The sequence below is a fragment of the Erythrolamprus reginae genome, chromosome 9 (assembly GCF_031021105.1).
Source record: "Erythrolamprus reginae isolate rEryReg1 chromosome 9, rEryReg1.hap1, whole genome shotgun sequence".
NCBI lineage: Eukaryota > Metazoa > Chordata > Lepidosauria > Squamata > Dipsadidae > Erythrolamprus > Erythrolamprus reginae.
Window position 1 is genome coordinate 53,293,788 of NC_091958.1, and position 21,056 is coordinate 53,314,843.

Consider the following 21,056-nt stretch of genomic DNA (forward strand, 5'->3'; position numbering starts at 1 on the left):
CAATGTTGTTCCCTAGTTGGGTCACGAAGAAACGTTTTCAAGAAAACAAACAAGTTCAGGCACCACCAGGATCCTCACCGAGCCAGGATGGCACAGTGGTTAGAGTGCAACACTACAGGCTACTTCAGTTAACTGCTAACTGTAGTTCAGCAGTTCAAATATCATCATCGGTTCAAGGTCGACTCAGCCTCCCATCCTTCCGAGATGGGTAAAATGAGGACCCAGATTGTTGGGGGCAAGAGGCCGATTCTGTAAACTGCTTAGAAAGGGCTGTAAAAGCAGTATAAAGCAATATATAAGTCTAAATGCAACTGCTCTTCCTTCCTTCCTCCCTCCCTCCCTTCCTTCCTTCTCTCCTTCCTTCCTTCTCTCTTTCCTTCTCTCCTTCCTTCCTTCCTCCTTCCTTCTCTCCTTCCTTCCTTCCCTCCTTCCTTCTCTCCTTCCTTCCTCCTTCCTTCTCTCCTTCTTTCTTCCTTCCTCCTTCCTTCTCTCCTTCCTTCCTCCTTCCTTCTCTCCTTCCTTCCTTCCTTCCTTGGTGGATAAAATGAGGACCCAGATTGCTGGAGGCAAGAGGCTGATTCTGTAAACTGCTTAGAAAGGGCTGTAAAAGCACTATAAAGCAATATATAAGTCTAAATGCAACTGCTCTTCCTTCCTCCCTCCCTCCCTTCCTTCCTTCTCTCCTTCCTTCCTTCTCTATTTCCTTCTCTCCTTCCTTCCTTCCTCTCCTTCCTTCCTCCTTCCTTCTCTCCTTCCTTCCTTCCCTCCTTCCTTCCTTCTCTCCTTCCTTCCTCCTTCCTTCTCTCCTTCCTTCTCTCCTTCCTTCCTCCTTCCTTCTCTCCTTCCTTCCTCCTTCCTTCTCTCCTTCCTTCTCTCCTTCCTTCCTTCCTTCCTTCCTTGGTGGATAAAATGAGGACCCAGATTGCTGGAGGCAAGAGGCTGATTCTGTAAACCGCTTAGAGAGGGCTGTAAAAGCATTATGAAGCGGTATACAAGTCTAAAGGCCATTGCTTAATGCTATTGCTATTTCAACACTGCGTTACAAGCATTCTCCTTTATTGATGCCTTTTATTCATCATCAAATTCCTGGCTGATCCTAAACAGCTGATATCCGTCTCTTGCACATCAATTATCCTCTGGGTTACAAAGAGAACGAAATCCACCACATTGGGAAACATCAACCCATTGTTTTGCCGATAAAACAAGGTGGTTCCAATAGCCAAAAAGATATTCTCGGGGCCATTCGAAACTCAAACTCACTATTTTTCTTTTAATTTCCCTCTCTCCCTATAATCTTTACAACCATCCCAGAGATAGCCTAGGTCAGCAGAGAACAAAGTAAGATTATCCCCAAACCGACCCTTGGTAGGAATTATAAACGTCTCCTTCAGATAAACACGGCTCTGATCTTACGTCATTTCCGAGCCGAGTTGTTTACTTGAAGACGTCTTGTGACCCAGTGAGGTAACATGATGAGGATGGGTGATGTTATCTCGTGGGGTAATGAAACATATTCCAGCAAACAAGCCAGCTCCGAGAACAGCCCTGAGCTATAGATAGTCTCTTCTATTGGGTTTTTTTTTTTTCCAATGTGGGAGCTGCCCGGCCATCCTAATAACTCCCCATTCTCTCGAGCCATCCTAAAGGGGTTTCCAGTTCAACCTTTCTCTTTGAGCTCCATTTCCAGAGAACCTCTGGAACCGCCTGCTACCGCACGAATCCCAGCGACCGTGGAACTTCAACTCCCAGAATTCCCCAGCCAGCTGTGCTCAAGGTCACGTGACAGCCATTTGCAACTTTCTCAGGAGCTTCCCGGGTTCAGCTTCCGGAAGAAGCCGGAATTGCTTAACAGTTGTGTGGTGTGCTTAGCAGTGACCTTGATTCGTTTAACAACGGTGGCTCAAAAGGTCATAACAGATGTGGCCTGTCACTTAACCTGGGCGAGAAAGTTTCCCAGCGAGTCTAGCAATTGCTATTCAATGACAGTTTCTCAGCCACTCTAGCAATCCCTCACTCCCTCCTCCACACAGAAGGAAGGAAGGAAGGAAGGGAGATGAAGGAAGGGAATAGTAGGAAGCAAAGAAAGGGGAGGAAGGAAGGAAGGAAAGAAAGAAGGGACGGGAAGGAAGGGAATAGTAGGAAGCAAAGAAAGGGGAGGAAGGAAGGAAGAAAAGAAAGAAGGGACGGGAAGGAAGGGAATAGTAGGAAGCAAAGAAAGGGGAGGAAGGAAGGAAGGAAAGAAAGAAAGAAGGGACGGGAAGGAAGGGAATAGGAGGAAGCAAAGAAAGGGGAGGAAGGAAGGAAGAAAAGGAGGGAGGGAGGGGAAGGAAGGGAATAGGAGGAAGCAAAGAGGAGGAAGGAAGGAAGGAAGGAAAGAAGGAAGGAAGGAAGGAAGGAAAGAAAGAAGGGAGGGGAAGGAAGGGAATAGGAGGAAGCAAAGAGGAGGAAGGAAGGAAGGAAGGAAAGAAGGAAGGAAGGAAGGAAAGAAAGAAGGGAGGGGAAGGAAGGGAATAGGAGCAAGCAAAGAAAGGGGAGGAAGGAAGGAAGGAAAAAAGAAGGGAGGGAGGGAGGGGAAGGAAGGGAATAGGAGGAAGCAAAGAAAGAGGAGAAAGGAAGGAAGGACTGTAATATATGAGAATGGTATGATTGTGCAGTAATGATCGTTTTTTAATACTTATGGGTTTTAAATGGTTTTTAACTTTATATTTGATTTGTACTTTGTATATTGTATTGCTGTTGTTGTGAGCCGCCCCGAGTCTTCGGAGAGGGGTGGCATACAAATCTAATAAAACTTAAACTTAAACCTAAGGAAGAAAGGAAGGAAGGAAAGAAAGAAAGAAGGGAGTGGAAGGAAGGAAGGGAATAGGAGGAAGCAAAGAAAGAGGAGAAAGGAAGGAAGGAAGAAAAGAAAGAAGGGAGGGGAAGGAAGGGAATAGGAGGAAGCAAAGAAAGGGGAGGAAGAAGAGGAAGGAAGGAAGAAGGAGGGAGGGAGGGAGGGAGGTGAAAGAAACAACCCAGGGACGGTGACCTCAACCTCCAGCCCCGATGGCACTCAACCAACAGTAACAAGGCCCCTTAAGCCCACCCCCCAGGCTCTCTGCCCCATGGCACAGCGCCTCCAGGGGAACAATAGGGTGGCGCTTCCCCTCCGAATAAGAAGCCAGCCCCTCCACTTATAGCAGAAGCCCACCTCTGGGTTGCATTCCCAGAAAAGGAGCCCAGACCTCCCAATGGGAAGAAGCCGGAGGAGGCAAGCCATTTCCCCCTCCCTCTTTTCCTCCCTCTCTGCCCCCCCCCCCCTCTTAAATCCCCCCTTTATCTCCTGCCGGGCTGAATTGTATTTGGAAATCTGCTACTTGATCCGCTGGAGCGCGCGAGGGAGGGTATTTATAGCTTGGCTGAAGCCGGCTTACTCCACAGGCGTCCGGGCGAGCCCTCTCCGCCGCCTTTAGGGGCTGGGGGGTTCTCTCTCCCTCCCCCTGTCCCCGCACCCAGACCCCTCCCCACGACCCCCCCCTTGGTCTTTCTCGCCTTCTTCTCTCTCTCTCCTTTCCAGCCACCCCCTTCTCCTGTCCCCCCTAGCTATGGTGCCCCGCAAATCCTCCCCGGTACCCCAACTCCGTCGCCCCTTCCTCTTCCTCGCCCCCTTTGCTCTCCTGCAGGCTCGGAGTTGCGGAGCTTTCCTCTGACACGTCCCCCCCCCCTCGCCCTTGCCCCGTTTCCCCCTTCTCAGTCGCTTTTCCTCCTCCTCGCTCTTACTTCTCCTTTTCCTCCTCTTCCTCCTTCTCCTCCTTCTTTCTTCCTTTTTCTCCGTCCTTCCTCTTCTTCCTCTTCCTTCTCCCACCACTTCTTCCTCCACCTCTTCCTCCTCTTCCTCCCGCTCTTCCTTCCTCTTTTTTCTCCTCTTTCTTCCTGTTCTTCCTCCTTTTCCTCTGCTTCCTCCCCTTCTCCCTCTTCTTCTTCTTCCTCCTCCTTTTCCTCTTCTTCCTCCTCCTTCTCCCTCCTCTTCTTCCTCCTCCTTTTCCTCCTCCTTCTCCCTCCTCTTCTTCCTCCTCCTTTTCCTCCTCTTCCTCCTCCTTCTCCCTCCTCTTCTTCCTCCTCCTTTTCCTCCTCTTCCTACCCCTTCTCCCTCTTCTTCCTCCTCTTCCTCTTCCTCAATATTCCTCCTTTCCCTCCTTTTCCCTCCTTTTCCTCCTCCTTTTCCCCCTCTTCCTCATCCCTACTGTTCTTCCTCCTCCTTTTCCTCCTCTTCCTCCTTCTCCCTCCTCCTTCTTTCCATGCAACAGGAGCTAGGGAGCGGGGGAGGTTCACCCGAGGGACTTCCTTTCCTAGGGTAGTTTGGGGGGGAGAGAATGCCCCTCCCCGTCCACTGGGCCAATTAACACCCCCCTCCCTCTCCCTCCCTCCCACCCGCCGCGCGCCGCGCCTTCTCTTCCCCAGCCGGACCCCGCCGAGTCCCTCCGTCCCTTCATCCCGGCGGCGATGGGCGATGGGCGGCCCCGGGGAGTCCCCTCTGGGTGCGGAGGGGCGCTGTCCTCCCCCCGGAGGCCGGGGGTCTCGGTGAGGGATTGGGCCCCCTCCCTCCGCCAGCCCCGCACCGGCCGCCGGATGGGAATCGCACCATGTTGCTCTCCCGGCTGCTGGATTTTCAGAAGACGCGCTACGCCAGGTGAGAGAGAAAGTTCTCGGGGGGGGGGGTACAGGAGGAGGAGGGGCAGATAGGAGACCCCTCCCCACTTTCCCCCTTGAAGTTGCCTTGTTTGCAAGTTCGCTGGCGCCGGGTTTCTTGGCTTAAACGAGGGCATTTTTAAATTTTTATTGTATTTTCTTTCATTTCATTCTATTCTATTTTATTCTATTTCATTTCGTTTCATTTTATTTCATTTTATTACTTCATTCCTTTCCACTTTATTCCATTCCATTCTATTCCATTCCATTTCGTTTCATTCTATTCTATTCTATATTCTTTTATTCTATTCTATTCCATTCTATTCTATTCCATTCCATATTTTCTATTCTATTCTATTCTATTTCATTTCTTTTCATTCTATTCTATTCTATTCTATATTCTTTTATTCTATTCTATTCTATTCCATTCTATTCTATTCCATTCCATATTTTCTATTCTATTCTATTTCATTTCTTTTCATTCTATTCTATTTCATTTCTTTTCCTTCTATTCTATTCCATTCCATTCCATTCTATATTATATTATTCCATTCCATTCCATTCTATTCTATTCTATTATTTCTTTCCATTCCATTCCATTCCATTCCATTCATTCCATTCTATATTATTTTATTTTATTCCATTCCATTCTATTCTATTTCATTTCTTTTCATTCCATTCCATTCTATTCTATTGACAGCAAAGGGGGGCTTCGTTTGAGAGGCACAATCCTGGTTTCTCTTCCAACACACACACACACACACCATATCAAGGAAATGGGCCCATCAGAATAAATCCTGAATGGGATCGCAGGATTTTCAGGGACCTCAACGGAAGACGGAAAGCAAGGCTCTGGGATGAAGGTTGGGGTGGAGGTGAGGGGGAAGCAGCCTGCTTGTGTAAGGGCTGTGAAGTGATGCTCTTTTGTAAAGAAGGAAACTTAATTGTGGAAGGGATTCGGTTGCTAGGGAATTCGTACCGTTTTCTTGGCAACCACCAGGAACAGGTTTGCTAACAAGGTCCTTCCTTCCGAGATTTTGTTTCTTTTCTTCTCCTTTTACTTCCCAGTCCAAGTCCAAACTAGAACCCCCATGATCCCTTAGTGGTCTCCCATCCCATCCCATAATCACATGTGATCCTATCCTATCCCATCCCATATTCTGTTCTATTCTGTTCAGTTCCGCTCCTTTCCATTGGCATCAGACCAGAATATCTCCGAGACCGCCTTCTGCTGCACAAATTCCAGTGACCGGTCAGGTCCCACAGAGTTGGTCTTCCCCAGGTCCTGTTGACTAAACGATGTCATCTGGCGGGACCCAGGGGAAGAGCCTTCTCTGTGGCAGCTGGAATCAACTCCCCCCCCCGGAGATTAGGACTGCCCCCACCCTCCTTGCCTTTCGAAAGCTCCTGAAAACCCAGCTATGTCGCCAGGCACGGGGAAACTGATATGCCCCTTAGCTACAATGGTTTTTATGTATGGTTTCTTAGGTTGTGTGTTTGTTTTTTATAATAAGGATTTTAAATTGTTCTTTTAACATTAGATTTGTACATTGTGTATTGTTGTGAGTCGCTCCGAGTCCTCAGCGAGGGGCGGCATACAAATCTAATAAATAATAATAATAATAATAATAATAATAATAATAATAATTATTATTATTATTATTATTATTATTATTATTTGGCCACTTTAGGACGTGTGGACTTCAACTCCCAGAATTGTCCAGCCAGATATACTGGAGTTGAATTCTGAGAGTTGAAGTCCACAAGTCTTAAAGTTGCTTAAAGAATTCTGGGAGCTGAAGCCCACAAGACTTAAAACCAGAGATGCCCTGGTTATTTGAGACAGAGCAGAGTGGACCATATTTCAGAGGATCTGTTCAGCAGGGATCAAACTTTGAGATGATAGAGCCAGGACAATGTAGACCTATCATCAACCCATCAACCAAGGGTAGGCAAAGTTGGCTCTTCTATGGAGCAGGAAAGGGATCTTGGAGGTCTTCTAGTCCAACCCCATGCCAGACAAATGACTGTCCAGTCTTTAATGTATATACAAGGCTGTAAATCTGCTCAAAAGAAATGTTATGATAATGTGAAGAATCAATAAAAACACCTTAAAAAAACGGCAGGCAAAACATCTTCAACGTCTTCCTCCTTCACCACCATCCAATGAACAGGTTCTACAGACTTGATGAGCAAACCTTCTCCTGTTCTTCTCCAGCATCCAAGGGACATTTTCTGCAGGGTGGGTGAGCAAACCTATCTCCCTCCCAGCCCCCCCAAAACTCCCTGAATCTGCATTTAAAAATATCCAAGAACCCAAAGCTCCATATGGGCATCAGGAAGCCAGGACTCACGTCTTCTGACAGCAAGACATCTGGTTGTTCCAAAACAAGGCACAGCAAATGGCGCCGTGTGGGCGTTCTTGGCAAAGTCCTACCAACTGGTAGAACCGGGATTGTTCCAGGATCAATTTTTGTTGGAAGTCGTCCTCCTACACCGATCGAAAATCCATACCTCATTGAGATCTTCAGGAAGGGTCAATGTGGCAATAGCACTTAGACCTATACAGTGGTACCTCTACTTATGAACTTAATTTGTTCCTTGACCAGGTTCTTAAGTAGAAAAGTTTGTAAGAGGAAGCAATTTTTCCCCTAGGAATCAATGTAAAAGCAATAATGTGTGCGATTGGGGAAACCACAGGGAAGGTGGAGGCCCTGTTTTCTCCCAGGAGATTCCTAGAGAGGCCCCATGGAGGCTTCTCCCTGCCTTTTCCAGCCCTGTTTCCTCCCAGGAGATTTCTAGAGAAGCCCCACGGAGGCTTCTCTCTGCCTTTTCCAGCCATGTTTCCTCCCAGGAGATCCCTAGAGAGGCCCCACAGAGGATTCTCCCTGCCTTTTCTGGCCCTGTTTCATCCCAGGAGATTCCTAGAGAGGCCCCATGGAGGCTTCTCCCTGCCTTTTCCAGCCCTGTTTCCTCGCAGGAGATTCCTAGAGAGGCCCCACAGAGGCTTCTCCCCACCTCTTCCGGCCCTGTTTCCTCCCAGGAGATTCCTAGAGAGGCCCCATGGAGGCTTCTCCCTACCTTTTCCAGCCCTATTTCCTCCCAGGAGATTCCTAGAGAGGCCCCATGGAGGCGTCTCCCTGCCTTTTCCGGTTACAGTTTTGGAGGCTCAGGTTTGTAAGTGGAAAATAGTTCTTGAGAAGAGGCAAACAAATCTTGAACATGTGGTTCTTATCCAGAAAAGTTATAAGTAGAGGCATTTTTAGGTAGAGGTACCACTGTATCTTTGTATGCTAACAAAATGTGCTTGACAAAATAATAAATAAATAAATAAATAAATAATTAAATAAATAATAAATAAATAAATAAATAAATAAATAAATAAATAATAAAAATAAGTAAGTAAGTAAGGGTAAGTAAGTTCCAAGTCATGGCTTAGGGCTTGGCGTGAACTTCTCCAAAGCCTAAGCAGATGCCTACACAAAACCTCTTTCTCAATCCCTGGGATCCTGCCGACGTAAGCCCGTTTCCCAAGCCGAACTTGGGTGCTTTGCCAAGGGGACCGTATGTTCCCGGATGAATTTCAATGTTCGGAAGAGAAAAACTAGCTAGGCTGACTGGTTGACATTCAGGAGAAGGCCTTTCTGTCTTTCTGACTCACAGAGACACAATGGATGAGAAAGCGGGAGAGAAAGCGAGCGGCGGGTTTGGGGCTCCCTTTACAGTCCCTAAGACAAACTGGCCTTTGTTTTGTTATTGGGGGGGGGGTTTGTCCAGAAAACAGACTGTCATCTTGCCACATCTCTCTGTGGCTTTGAGACACGGCCCCACAAAAAAGACCATCGCTCAATGGGGTTGTGAGAAACCCAGAAACGAGACGCGCGAATCCCGGGAAGACGGGGACCGATGTGACATAATTGTGATGCTTGGTGGGGTGGGAAGTTATCTTTGCAATTGAATAGAATAGAATTTTATTGGCCAAGTGCGATTGGACACACAAGGAATTTGTCTTGGTGCAGATGCTCTCAGTGTACATAAAATAAAATATACATTTGTCAAGACTCATGTGGTACAACACTTAAGGATTATCATAGGGGTCAAATAAGCAATGAAGAAACAATCAATATTAATAAATCAATATTAATAAAAATCTGAGGATACAAGCAACAAGTTACAGTCATACAGTCCTAAGTGGGAGGAAAAGGGTGATAGAAATGTTGAGAAAAACTAGTAGAATAGAAGTGCAGACTTAGTAAATAGTTTGACAGTGTTGAGGGAATTATTTGTTTAGCAGAGTGATGCCGTTCGGGAAAAAACTGTTCTTGTGTCTAGTTGTCTTGTGCAGTACTCTGTAGCGATGTTTTGAGGGTAGGAGTTGAAACAATTTGTGTCCAGGATGTGAGGGGTCAGTAAATATTTTATCCGCCCTCTTTTTGACTCGTGCAGTATACAGGTCCTCAATGGAAGGCAGGTTGGCAGCTATTGCTTTTTCTGCAGTTCTGATTCTCCTCTGAAATCTGTGTCGGTCCTGTTGGGTTGCAGCACCAAACCAGACAGTGGTTTGTGGAAAGGCTTCAATTGTTTTTTGAATTGGAGGGGCAGTGATGGGCTCCTATGGGTACGGTCAAGGACGCAGAACCGGTAGAAAAATGTTGATTTTTTTTTCTTTTTTTCCCTTCTGGGTTTGTTTTTCCTATCACAGTAAATGAAGTTGAACATGTATAATTTTAGAAGAGCTGTGCATGTGTGTGTGTGTGTGTGTGTGTGTGTGTGTGTGTGTGTGTGTGTACATACACTTTATATAGTAGATAATGTATATTTTTGTGTGCCTGTGTGTAATATATATGTACACACATGGCATATATATGTAGAATTAAATAGTATATTTTAGATGTCCAGTAATAGTAAATAGGGAAATTGTCTCTCTTTGAGGCGAGGAGAGGCCAGGCACCCTAACCCTTGATGTGAGTGACGTCAAGTTGGCCACCTTTAAGTCAGTCACATGACCTTTAAGCCACCCGCCGGTCAGATGATCCTCAAGCCACTCCCACCTGGTCACATGGCCGGCAAGCCACACCCACAAAGTAAGCCACACCCTCGCTGGGTCAAGCCACTCCCTCCTGGTCACATGGCCAGTAAACTACACCCACAAAATAAGCCACACCCTTGCTGTGTCAAGCCACTCCCTCCTGGTCACATGGCCAGCAAACCACACCCACAAAATAAGCCACACCCTCGCTGTGTCAAGCCACTCCCTCCTCAATCCACTCCCTCCTGGTCACATGGCCATCAAACCACACCCACAAAATAAGCCATACCCTCGCTGTGTCAAGCCACTCCCTCCTCAATCCACTCCCTCCTGGTCACATGACCATCAAACCACACCCACCAAATAAGCCACACCCTCACTGTGTCAAGCCACTCCCTCCTCAATCCACTCCCTCCTGGTCACATGGCCATCAAACCACACCCACCAAATAAGCCACACCCTCGCTGTGTCAAGCCACTCCCTCCTGGTCACATGGCCATCAAACCACACCCACCAAATAAGCCACACCCTTGCTGTGTCAAGCCACTCCCTCCTGGTCACAAGGCCATCAAACCACACCCACCAAATAAGCCACACCCTTGCTGTGTCAAGCCACTCCCTCCTGGTCACAAGGCCATCAAACCACACCCACCAAATAAGCCACACCCTTGCTGTGTCAATCCACTCCCTCCTGGTCACATGGCCATCAAACCACACCCACCAAATAAGCCACACCCTTGCTGTGTCAAGTCACTCCCTCCTGGTCACAAGGCCATCAAACCACACCCACCAAATAAGCCACACCCTCGCTGTGGTAGTAAAAGAAATGGCAGCCCTTCCCTTAGGATAACCCTGAGCTCACCTGCCTTCCCCTTTTAGAATCTGCGTTAAAATTATCCCTGTGATGTGTTTCTCTGGAAACGGTGACGTCCTTCTGCAGCTCTTGAATGTAGAACAGGCAGAAAAAAGCCCCCAACCCCAAAGACACCGGAATTGAGGGGCGGGTGGGGGTGGCTGCCTGGCAACCCACCTCCAGGAATAATGGGCGCCTTGTGTGCAAAAGACTTTGTTGCCGGCGAAGCATTGAAAGCCAAGCTCAAAATCCAGCCCCACATCTCTTTGTTAGCCGAGATGGAGACACAAAGGGGGGGGGGGGAAGGAAGAGGCCAAGTGTTTGTGTGTGTTTGTGTTAATACGTGGACTTTTAGTTTCACCCGGGCGTTAAAATTCATGGCCTCTTGCTTCAGCTGGAGGGAGAATTGAATTCCATGGGAAAGTTCAGTTTCCATATTGTGCTCAGTTCTGGAGACCTCACCTACAAACAGATAGCAAGTAGGATGCTTGGCTGCATAACTAGAGGTATCACAAGCAGGAAGAGGGAGATTGTGATCCCCTTATATAGAGCGCTGGTGAGACCACATTTGGAGTACTGTGTTCAGTTCTGGAGACCTCACCTACAAAAAGATATTGACAAAATTGAACGGGTCCAAAGACGGGCTACAAAAAACGGTGGAAGGTCTTAAGCATAAAACGTATCAGGAAAGACGTCAAGGACTCAATCTGTAGAGTCTGGAGGACAGAAAGGAAAGGGGGGACATGATCGAAACATTTAAATGTGTTAAAGGGTTAAATAAGGTTCAGGAGGGAAGTGTTTTTAATAGGAAAGTGAACACAAGAACAAGGGGACACAATCTGAAGTTATTTGAGGGAAAGATCAGAAGCAACGTGAGAAAATATTATTTGACTGAAAGAGTAGTAGATCCTTGGAACAAACTTCCAGCAGACATGGTTGGTAAATCCACAGTAACTGAATGTAAACATGCCTGGGATAAACATATATCCATCCTAAGATAAAATACAGGAAATAGTATAAGGGCAGACGAGATGGACCAATCCCGAAGGACTCAGTGCAGCTCACAACAATATAAAAAAGATACAAATAAAATAAAAATAAGTCAAATATAAATATCTAAAACTCTAAACCCCATTTTAAAACCCCACAACTCAACAATCCAATCAAAAAACATGCAGATCATTCAATACATGGTCTCTCCTTGCTTCTCTCTGTCTATCATTCAAGGTTTATGAATCACAGGGTGCCCCCCAACCGAAGGTACCAACCCACGGAGTACGAACACGCAGCCAACTGTGCCACTCATGCGGTAAGTTCTACAGGTCTTCTCCAGGGAGCAATCGGGTGGGATGGGAGAGGGGGCCTTGGTCCCTCTCTAAGCAGTTTACAGAATCAACATATTTGCCCCCAACAGTCTGGGATCTCATTTGACCCACCTCTGAAGGAGGGAAGGAAGGAAGGGAGGAAAGAAGGAGGGAAGGAGGGAAGGAGGGAAGGAAGAATAGCAATAGCAATAGCAGCAGCATTTAGACATATACTGCTTCACAGTGCTTTTACAAACCCCTCTAAGTGGTTTATAGAATCAGCCTCTTGCCCCCAACAGTCTAAGAACTCATTTGACCTACCTAAGAAGGAAGGAAGGAAAGAAAGAAGGAAGGATGAAAGGAAGGAAGGAAGGAAGGATGGAAGGAAGGAAGAAAGGAAAGAAGGAAGGAAGGAAAGGATGGAAGGAAGGAAGGAAGGATGGATGGATGGAAGGAAGGATGGATGGAAGGAAGGAAGGATGGAAGGAAGGAAGAAAGAAAGGAAGGATGGAAGGAAGAAAGGAAGGATGGAAGGAAGGATGGAAGGAAGGAAGGATGGAAGGAAGGAAGGATGGAAGGAAGGATGGATGGAAGGAAGGAAGGAAGGAAGGATAGCAATAGCAGCAGCATTTAGACATATACTGCTTCACAGTGCTTTTACAAACCCCTCTAAGTGGTTTATAGAATCAGCCTCTTGCCCCCAACAGTCTAAGAACTCATTTGACCTACCTAAGAAGGAAGGAAGGAAAGAAAGAAGGAAGGATGAAAGGAAGGAAGGATGGAAGGAAGGAAGAAAGGAAAGAAGGAAGGAAGGAAAGGATGGAAGGAAGGAAGGAAGGAAGGATGGATGGATGGAAGGAAGGATGGATGGAAGGAAGGAAGGATGGAAGGAAGGAAGGAAGAAAGGAAGGATGGAAGGAAGGAAGAAAGGAAGGATGGAAGGAAGGATGGAAGGAAGGAAGGATGGAAGGAAGGAAGGATGGAAGGAAGGATGGATGGAAGGAAGGAAGGAAGGAAGGATAGCAATAGCAGTAGCATTTAGACTTATATACCGCTTCCCAGTGCTTTACAGCCCTCTCTAAGCGGTTTACAGACTCAGCCTTTTGCCCCCAACAATCTGGGTCCTCATTTGACCCACCTCGGAAGGATGGAAGGCTGAGTCAACCTTGAGCCGGTGGTGAGATTTGAACCGCTGAACTTCAGCTAGCAGTTAGTCGAAGTAGCCTGCAGTGCTGCACTCTAACCACTGCGCCACCCTGGCTCTCCCTCCAGTTCTGGATCGTTCCAAGCATCCTTGGCAGTTCCGTTCTCTACATCCTCTCGGACAACCAGTGGGAGGCCATTTCTGCCTGGATCTACGGCTTCGGGTTGTCCGGGCTCTTCATCGTCTCCACCACCTTCCACACCATCTCCTGGAAGAAGCGGCACTTAAGGTAATTCTCCTTCAAAGGAAAAGCTTGATGCTTGATTCCTCACCCTATTTGCCAGGAATCGAGAGGGCCGGATTCCATGATCTTAGTTTTCTTTTTCTTTTTGTATTTTCTTTTAATTTTTTTTTCTCCACAATTTGTTTTCTCCCTGTGCATATTTTGCAGGACGATGGAGCATTGCCTACACATGTTCGACCGGATGGTGATTTATTTCTTCATCGCAGCTTCCTACGCTCCTTGGTGAGTTGTCACAAGCCGTTGTCAGTCATTCCCAGAGGGCCACTGTCAAATGCCTATTGTTCCTCTTAGAGCAGCGGTAGGCAAAGTTGGCTCTTCTATAACATGTGGACTTCAACTCCCAGAATTCTTGCGCTAGCATGATTGGCTCAGGAATTCTGGGAGTTGAAGTCCACAAGTCATAGAAGAGCCAACTTTGCCTACCCCCTGCTCTAGATCATGTGTATGTGTGTCTCCAACCTTGGCCATTTGAAGACTCGTGGTCTTCAACTCGTAGCAACTCACAGCATGGCTGGCTGGCTGAAGAGTGGCTGAGGACCATCGAGTCCAGCATTCTGCGTCCCACAGTGGCCCCATGGGGATCTTGAGCAGAAAGAGAAGGCAAGACCCTCCCTTTCCCTTGACCCCCAACAAATGGTACTCAAGGGAACCCTGCCTGTCTCAACCAACATAGAAGCGGCAGATGGACATCCATTTCAATCACCACCTATGATACACTTGGCATCCATGAATCTGTCTAATCCTGCCTTAAAGCTATCAAGGCTGACAGCTGTCACAACCTGTCCTGGAAGTGAATCCCATCAACCAAGGACCCTCTGGGTGAAGAAATATTTCCCTTGATTTGTTCTCACTATCTTATCTATGAGCTTTAGGGAGGGCACCCCTGTCCTAGTATTGTGTGATAAAGAAAATAATTTTTCTCTATCCACCTTTTCTATCCCATGCATGATTTTATACCCTTCGATCAGGTCACCCCTTCAACGCCGCCTTTCAAGGCTGAAGAGACCGAGGTGTTGCAACCTGGTTTCATAAGGGAGGGGCTCCATTCCTTGATCATCCTTGTTGCCCTTTTTTGCACCTTTTCCAGTTCCATTCTGTCCTCCTTGAGGTGCGGTGACCAGAACTGTACACAGTACTCCAAGTGTGGTCTCACCATCGATTTGTACAGAGGCAATACAAAACTTACCGATTTATTTTCGATTCCCTTCCTAATCAGGCCAAGCATGGAATTTGCTTTTTTTTACTGCTGCTGCGCACTGGGTTGACATCTTCATTGAGCTGTCCACCAAAACCCCAAGATCCCTTTCTTGGGTTGTCTCAGAAAGTTTGGTCCCCATTGCTTTGCTAGCGGGTGGCTTCTCTCCCTGACTCGATGTCCCCCTTGTGCTGGCAGGTTGAACCTGCGGGAGCTCGGTCCTTGGGCCTCCCACATGCGTTGGATCATCTGGATCATGGCCTCGGGCGGGACCCTCTACGTCTTTTTCTTCCACGAACGGTGAGAAAATCAAGCAAACGAGCGAGTAAGCGTGGGAATTCTTGGAGGGGGAAGAAAGAAAATCCATGGTCCAGCTTTCATTGGTCCCTATCGCCCTCTGGTGGATACGGAAGATATCGTGGGCAATTTGCTCAACCGCAACAAGTTTCTTGTGTATACCAATAGGAAGTATTAATTCTCTACTTAACCTAGTTACAATGTGAATGGTTAATATTTTATTTATTTTATTTTTATTTATTTATTTTGTCCAATACATAATACATATTGAAGAGAAATATATGTAATAATATAAGTGAAGAAAAGAATAGAAGAAAAGATATAAATGTATTTATTTATTTATTTATCAGTTGGACTTGTATGCCGCCCCTCTCCGAAAACTCGGGGAGGTGAACATATTTGAAAGGAAGAAAAGATAAATGAGATAAGGAGAGACAATTGGACAGGGGACGGAAAGCACACTGGTGCACTTATGCATGCCCCTTACTGACCTCTAAGGAACCTGGAGAGGTCAATCGTGGATAGTCTAAGGGAAAAATGTTGGGGGTTAGGGGTTGACACTACTGAGTCAGGTAATGAGTTCCACGCTTCGACAACTCGGTTGCTGAAGGCAAATTTTTTACAGTCAAGTTTGGAGCGGTTAATATTAAGTTTGAATCTGTTGCGTGCTCTTGTGTTGTTGTGGTGGAAGCTGAAATAGTCATTGACAGGTAGAGCATTGCAGCATATGATCTTGTGGGCAATACTTAGATCGTGTTTTAGGTGATGTAGTTCTAAGCTTTCTAGACCTAGGATTGATAGTCTGCTTTCGTAGGGTATTCTGTTTTGAGTGGAGGATACAGAGCATACAGACGAAATCCTATCAAGGTATGATTATTAAATAAACAGAAGGGTATCTAGTTAGTTTTTACCTTAGACAAACATAGGTAAATGGAAGCTTCAACAAATAATTATTTCCTTAAACTAATCGAAGGAGTGGGTTGCCTTAACCGGGCACGTAGGTTTTAATCCTATCATATCCACAGAGGGCATTCCATATTTTTAAAGACATGAATAGTTAACCCACCTTTAACACTTTCCCCTAGATACACAAAGAGAGTGTAACTTTTGGAGTTAAATAAGACGGAATAATGAAATGCTTTATTGACAAGATAGGTTTGCCGTATCGTTGCAATAATCGACAATAGCCTACAAGGGCTTGCTGAGTGAGGCGAGCCCAAACAAACCGGGATTAATTCAGCAATGGGGAGGAGGGGAGGGGGACGCCGATTGTGGCTTAGCTTGAATTGCAAACCATATCAAGGTTTCTCAAATTCTGGTTGGTTTCTTTGCTTCTCCAGGTACAAATTGGTGGAACTACTTTGTTACCTGATCATGGGATTTTTCCCTGCTCTGGTCATTCTCTCCATGGTAAGTGACCCACATGGAAATACAGAATGTAAGTGCAACCTCCATGCAGATAGTTCTCAACTTACAACTGTTTGTTTAATGGCCGTTCCAAATTAACAAGGGCGGTGGAAAAAAAATCCAACTTGTGACCGTTTTTGAGTTATGACCTCTGCCACAACCCCAGGATCATGTGATCAAAATTCATATACTTGGCACCTGCTTTGTATTTATGACGGTTGCAGTGTCCTGCGAATCACCTTTTGTGACCTTGTGAACCGGCCAAGTCCACAGGGGGAGAAGCCAGGTTCACTTCTGTTCTGCCGTCGTGTCCCAACCGCCTGTAATTACAGGGTAATTAGTCCAAAAAGACGCACACCACACGATAGAAGGAAAACCAAAAGTCTCTATCAACAGAAAAGCAGAAAAAACTCCCTTTTTAAATGTCAAAGGGATTTTCTGGTACACACAAGGCACAGGTTAAAGTCAATCCAATTTCTCACCCAGTAACTGGGAAATTGAGTCCAATTCCAAAGTCCAGAAAGTCCACACACAGTCTTGAACAGGGAAACAGCAAAACCACGATCTTGACGAAACTATGAATCAGATAAACTTCCACGAGGCTAAACCAGCACGCTGCTCTTTTTATCTGTAGCACTAATTACAGCAGCCCCACCCAACCACAGGTGGCCTCACTTATCTCCTGTAATAATCCTTCAGTTGTTCTCTCCTATGCATCACTCTATGCATGCCTGGGTCCGTCATAAGTTCTTGTTCAGAATCCAGGGATGATAAGGATGATTGATCTCCTCCTGGGCTGTCTGCCAAACTCCCCTCTTCCCTGTCACTCACGCTTCCTTCGTCAGAGGAGCCGATAAGTTTCTGGTCACAATTCAAAGTGTTGGTTATGACCTATAAAGCCCTTCATGGCATCAGACCAGAATATCTCCGGGACCGCCTTCTGCCACATGAATCCCAGCAGCCAGTTAGGTCCCACAGAGTTGGCCTTCTCTGGGTCCCGTCAACTAGACAATGTCGTCTGGTGGGACCCAGGGAAAGAGCCTTCTCTGTGGCGGCCCTGACCCTCTGGAACCAGCTCCCCCCAGAGATCAGAATTGCCCCCACCCTCCTTGCCTTTCGTAAGCTCCTTAAAACCCACCTCTGCCGTCAGGCATGGGGGAATTGAGATATTTCTTTTCCCCCAGGCCTACTCAAGTTATGCATGGTATGTTTGTGTGTATGTTTGGTTTTTTAAATTAGGGTTTTAAAAATTATTTTAAATATTAGATTTGTTTTATGCTGTTTTATTATTGTTCTTAGCCGCCCCGAGTCTAAGGAGAAGGGCGGCATACAAATGTAATAAATAAATAAATAAATTGGAGAAGTTATTTCCAGGAGAAAGTGGAAAAAGAAGGCTGAATTCAGACAAACTGCTTTATAAAAGATGGTGTGTTTGGTTTAGCTTACATAAATCATGAAAGACTGTGCAAGTGAGACCGATGTAAGTCGGCTGTGTGTTCTGCTGTGCTGGTACTTGACTTTCACAAATTTTTATTTTATTTTATTTATTTATTTATTTTGTCCAATACATAATACACATTGAAGAGAATAGATATTTAGCAATATAACTAAAGAAACGAATAGAAGAAAAGATATAAAAGTATAGGTGAACAAATTTAAAAGGAAGAAAAGATAAATGAGATAAAAGAGAGACAATTGGACAGGGGACGGAAGGCACACTGGTGCACTTATGTACGCCCCTTACTGACCTCTTAGGAACCTGGAGAGGTCAATCGTGGATAGTCTAAGGGGAAAATGTTGGGCGTTAGGGGTTGACACTACTGAGTCAGGTAATGAGTTCCACGCTTCGACAACTCGGTTGTTGAAGTCATATTTTTTACAGTCAAGTTTGGAGCGGTTAATATTAAGTTTGAATCTCTTGTGTTGTTGCGATTGAAGCTGAAATAGTCATTGACAGGTAGAACGTTGCAGCATATGATCTTGTGGGCAATACTTAGATCGTGTTTTAGGCGTCGTAGTTCTAATCTTTCAAGATCAAGGATTGAAAGTCTGCTTTCGTAGGGCATTCTGTTTCGAGTGGAGGAGTGAAGGGCTCTTCTGGTGAAGTATCTTTGGATTCGGGGGTCTTTTTTCCACTGACTCTCTCTTCTACTTATCCTGGTTATTGCAGCCCAACACAGAAGGTCTGGTGGAGCTGGTGGCTGGCGGCATCTTCTACTGCTTCGGTACCGTCTTCTTCAAGAGTGACGGGCGCATCCCCTTCGCCCATGCCATCTGGCATCTCTTTGTGGCGTTCGGAGCGGGCACTCATTACTACGCTATCTGGAGGTACCTCTATCGGACGGATGCTCTCGAATCCCGCGTCTCCAGGTAGTTGCCTTAAGGACCCCAAGTCACAGGTTCAAAGGGAAGAATTCCTTCCTTCCTTCTTTGGGATCTTCTAGAAGGTTGGTCCTACTCCTCCGTGTTCTTCATGGACTTCCAAGGTGAGATGGTGGCTTTTAAGACTTGGACTCCTTGTCCGGGCCCAGAACTTTGAAGACGGAACTACAAAAGAACTGTGGCAACACATATTATCATCCATGGATGGAAGTTCTGACATGAAAAGAACAACGGGTGGTTAAGGGGTCAGTTGGGAAGCAACCCCTGGAAACATCTGCTACAACTCAAGAGCCCAGGAAGTCTACCGAGAAGCAAGAAACGTATCAAGAGGGCGGTCGCAGAGACTTTTAGGGATCCAGGGGTTCAACAGTTGTGTTTCCTTTCTCTCTCCTACCCCTGAAAAGTAAGTCCTCTGATGGCCTTCTACTCTACCTCTTAGGCTTCTCAAGCCATTCCAAGCAGAGATAGAACTGTCATGGATTCGCTGTCTGATGTCACTTCCATGAGGTCAACATCTCTTGATGATTAAATGGGAGGTAATAATATAACTTTAAAAATGTTGACAACCATCCAATTTTGAATCCCTTTGATTATGTCATTCCAAAGAGATATGGCGAGAAGGTAGATGGGATCACATACCTTCAGGATGAGATAATGGAATGGTCTTCCTCCCTTCAGATTGTGGAAGGAGCCATGTTCCTTCAGATGATGGAAGGGACCATGTTCTTTTAGGAGAGGTTGGTGGAAGGGTCTACCACCCTTCAGATTGTGGAAGGGAACATGTTCCTTTAAGATAATGGATGGGACCATCATAGACCTTTGGGATGATGGAAGGAACCATGTTTCTTTAGGAGATGGTGGAAGGGTCTACCTCCCTTCAGATTGTGGAAGGGACCATATTTCTTTAAGATGATGGAAGGGACCATCATAGACCTTTGGGATGATGGAAGGGGCCATGTTCCTTCAGGATCTACCTCCCTTCAGATTGTGGAATGGACCATGTCCCTTCAGAAAGAGTTGGTGGAAGGAACCACCTCCCATCAGGATAAGACGATAAATGAGACCCCATTGCTTCATGTCCTCTTTCCCCCATTTCCCTCTGGCTAAAACCTCTTCACAAATCCCAACTAGCAGTGTCAGCATTGAGTAAACTCTGGATTTCTCTCTGTGTTGATACTTACCACCTGGGAGAAGTCACAAACCAGTCAATCAATCCTCCCAACACTCTTCAACAATCCAAGGTATGTGACCCACCTTAGGATTCTGTTCTGGCTACCTCATGATGCTTCACGGATAGAAGTAGATCTTTGGTATGGTCACAAGCTTAAGAGTTCTCAAAGGTCCTTGGTTCTTCTTTCAAGCCTGCTTAGCATAATTTTGGCTCCCTAAGAGTGATTACTCCTGCTTGCATCATGGGTAGTTATGATTTAAGTCTTCTTCCCAAGAAGAATAAGTGAGTTTAAAAACTGGGTCGATCCTTTATAGCTGGCACGTTCAACCTTGAGAACTTTTAAGACCAGTAGTAGACTTCAACTTCCGGAATGTTAAATCTTGTGGACTTCAATTCCCAGAATTCTTTAGCTGGCTGAGGAATTCTAGGAGTTGAAGTCCACAAGTCTTAAAGTTGTCAAGGTTGGAGACTCCTGGTTGATAGCTTTCCCATTCATGGGAAGACTAAGGTAGGGGTTTCATTCCCTCATGTCAAGTTTACTTCTGGAGACCTCCTGTAGTAGAGCAAATGGAAGTAATTTGCACTGCCCTCTTCCACCGTAAGATTCTCAGTTTCCACTCTATCCTTCAGCGCTGGAATTCACCATCGGAATCCCATCCAAGTATTAACCAGGCCCGACCCTGCGTAGCTTCCCAACTTCCAAGGAGGCCAGCCTTTGCTGTGAATTCCATTATGGACCCTTTCAACCCAAATCAACTAGGATTCCTTCTTTGTGGCTAATTCTGATTTTATTTTTCTGTTTTGTGACTGTTTTTATATCAGGGGAAGGAATGGGTGACGCCGATCGCGCCGGCGAGTGTTTTGTACTAACTTTTCACGACTTTGTAAACTTTAAAAAATTGTTGGTGAATTTTTGAAGAAGTCCTGTATTTTAAACCGTTGGTCCTTTATTTAAAATGTAAGTATTTTATATTTAACACAGTATTATTTAATAATAAATAAAAACCATGTCAGTGAAGAAGGATTTCTTGTGGAATAAGGTTTAAATGATAAATAATAATAATAATAATAACTCTTTGGGGTCTGTATTTATTGTGACTGAAAATGGGAAAAATTTTAATGTATTTTTTAAAAGGGGAAGCCATTACACATATAATGATGATTAGATGATTATCAATTATTAGAGTTGGAAGGACCTTGTAAGTCATGTAGTCCAACCCCCTGCTCAAGCAATAATAATAATAATAATAATAATAATAATAATAATAATAATAATAATAATAATAATATGGACAGTTGGCG

At 45.6% G+C, this 21,056-nt stretch overlaps 1 protein-coding gene across 1 annotated transcript; it reads left to right on the top strand.

Moving 5' to 3' along the window:
- Positions 1-4,622: 4,622 nt before the first annotated feature.
- MMD2 (monocyte to macrophage differentiation associated 2) lies at positions 4,623-18,593 on the top strand. The gene is made up of 7 exons (XM_070760184.1): positions 4,623-4,669; positions 11,778-11,859; positions 13,127-13,287; positions 13,450-13,524; positions 14,696-14,797; positions 16,135-16,204; positions 18,372-18,593. Exons 1-7 carry the CDS (start codon positions 4,623-4,625, stop codon positions 18,573-18,575), a joined length of 741 nt encoding a protein of 246 aa, XP_070616285.1. The 3' UTR covers positions 18,576-18,593.
- The last annotated feature ends 2,463 nt before the right edge of the window (positions 18,594-21,056 follow it).

Coding starts and splice junctions, on each gene's coding strand:
- MMD2 (XM_070760184.1), top strand. CDS start 4,623: ATGTTGCTCTCCCGGCTGCTGGATTTTCAGAAGACGCGCTACGCCAG. Junction 14,798..16,134: donor GTCTTTTTCTTCCACGAACG/GTGAGAAAATCA, acceptor TTGCTTCTCCAG/GTACAAATTGGTGGAACTAC. Junction 16,205..18,371: donor CTCTGGTCATTCTCTCCATG/GTAAGTGACCCA, acceptor TGGTTATTGCAG/CCCAACACAGAAGGTCTGGT.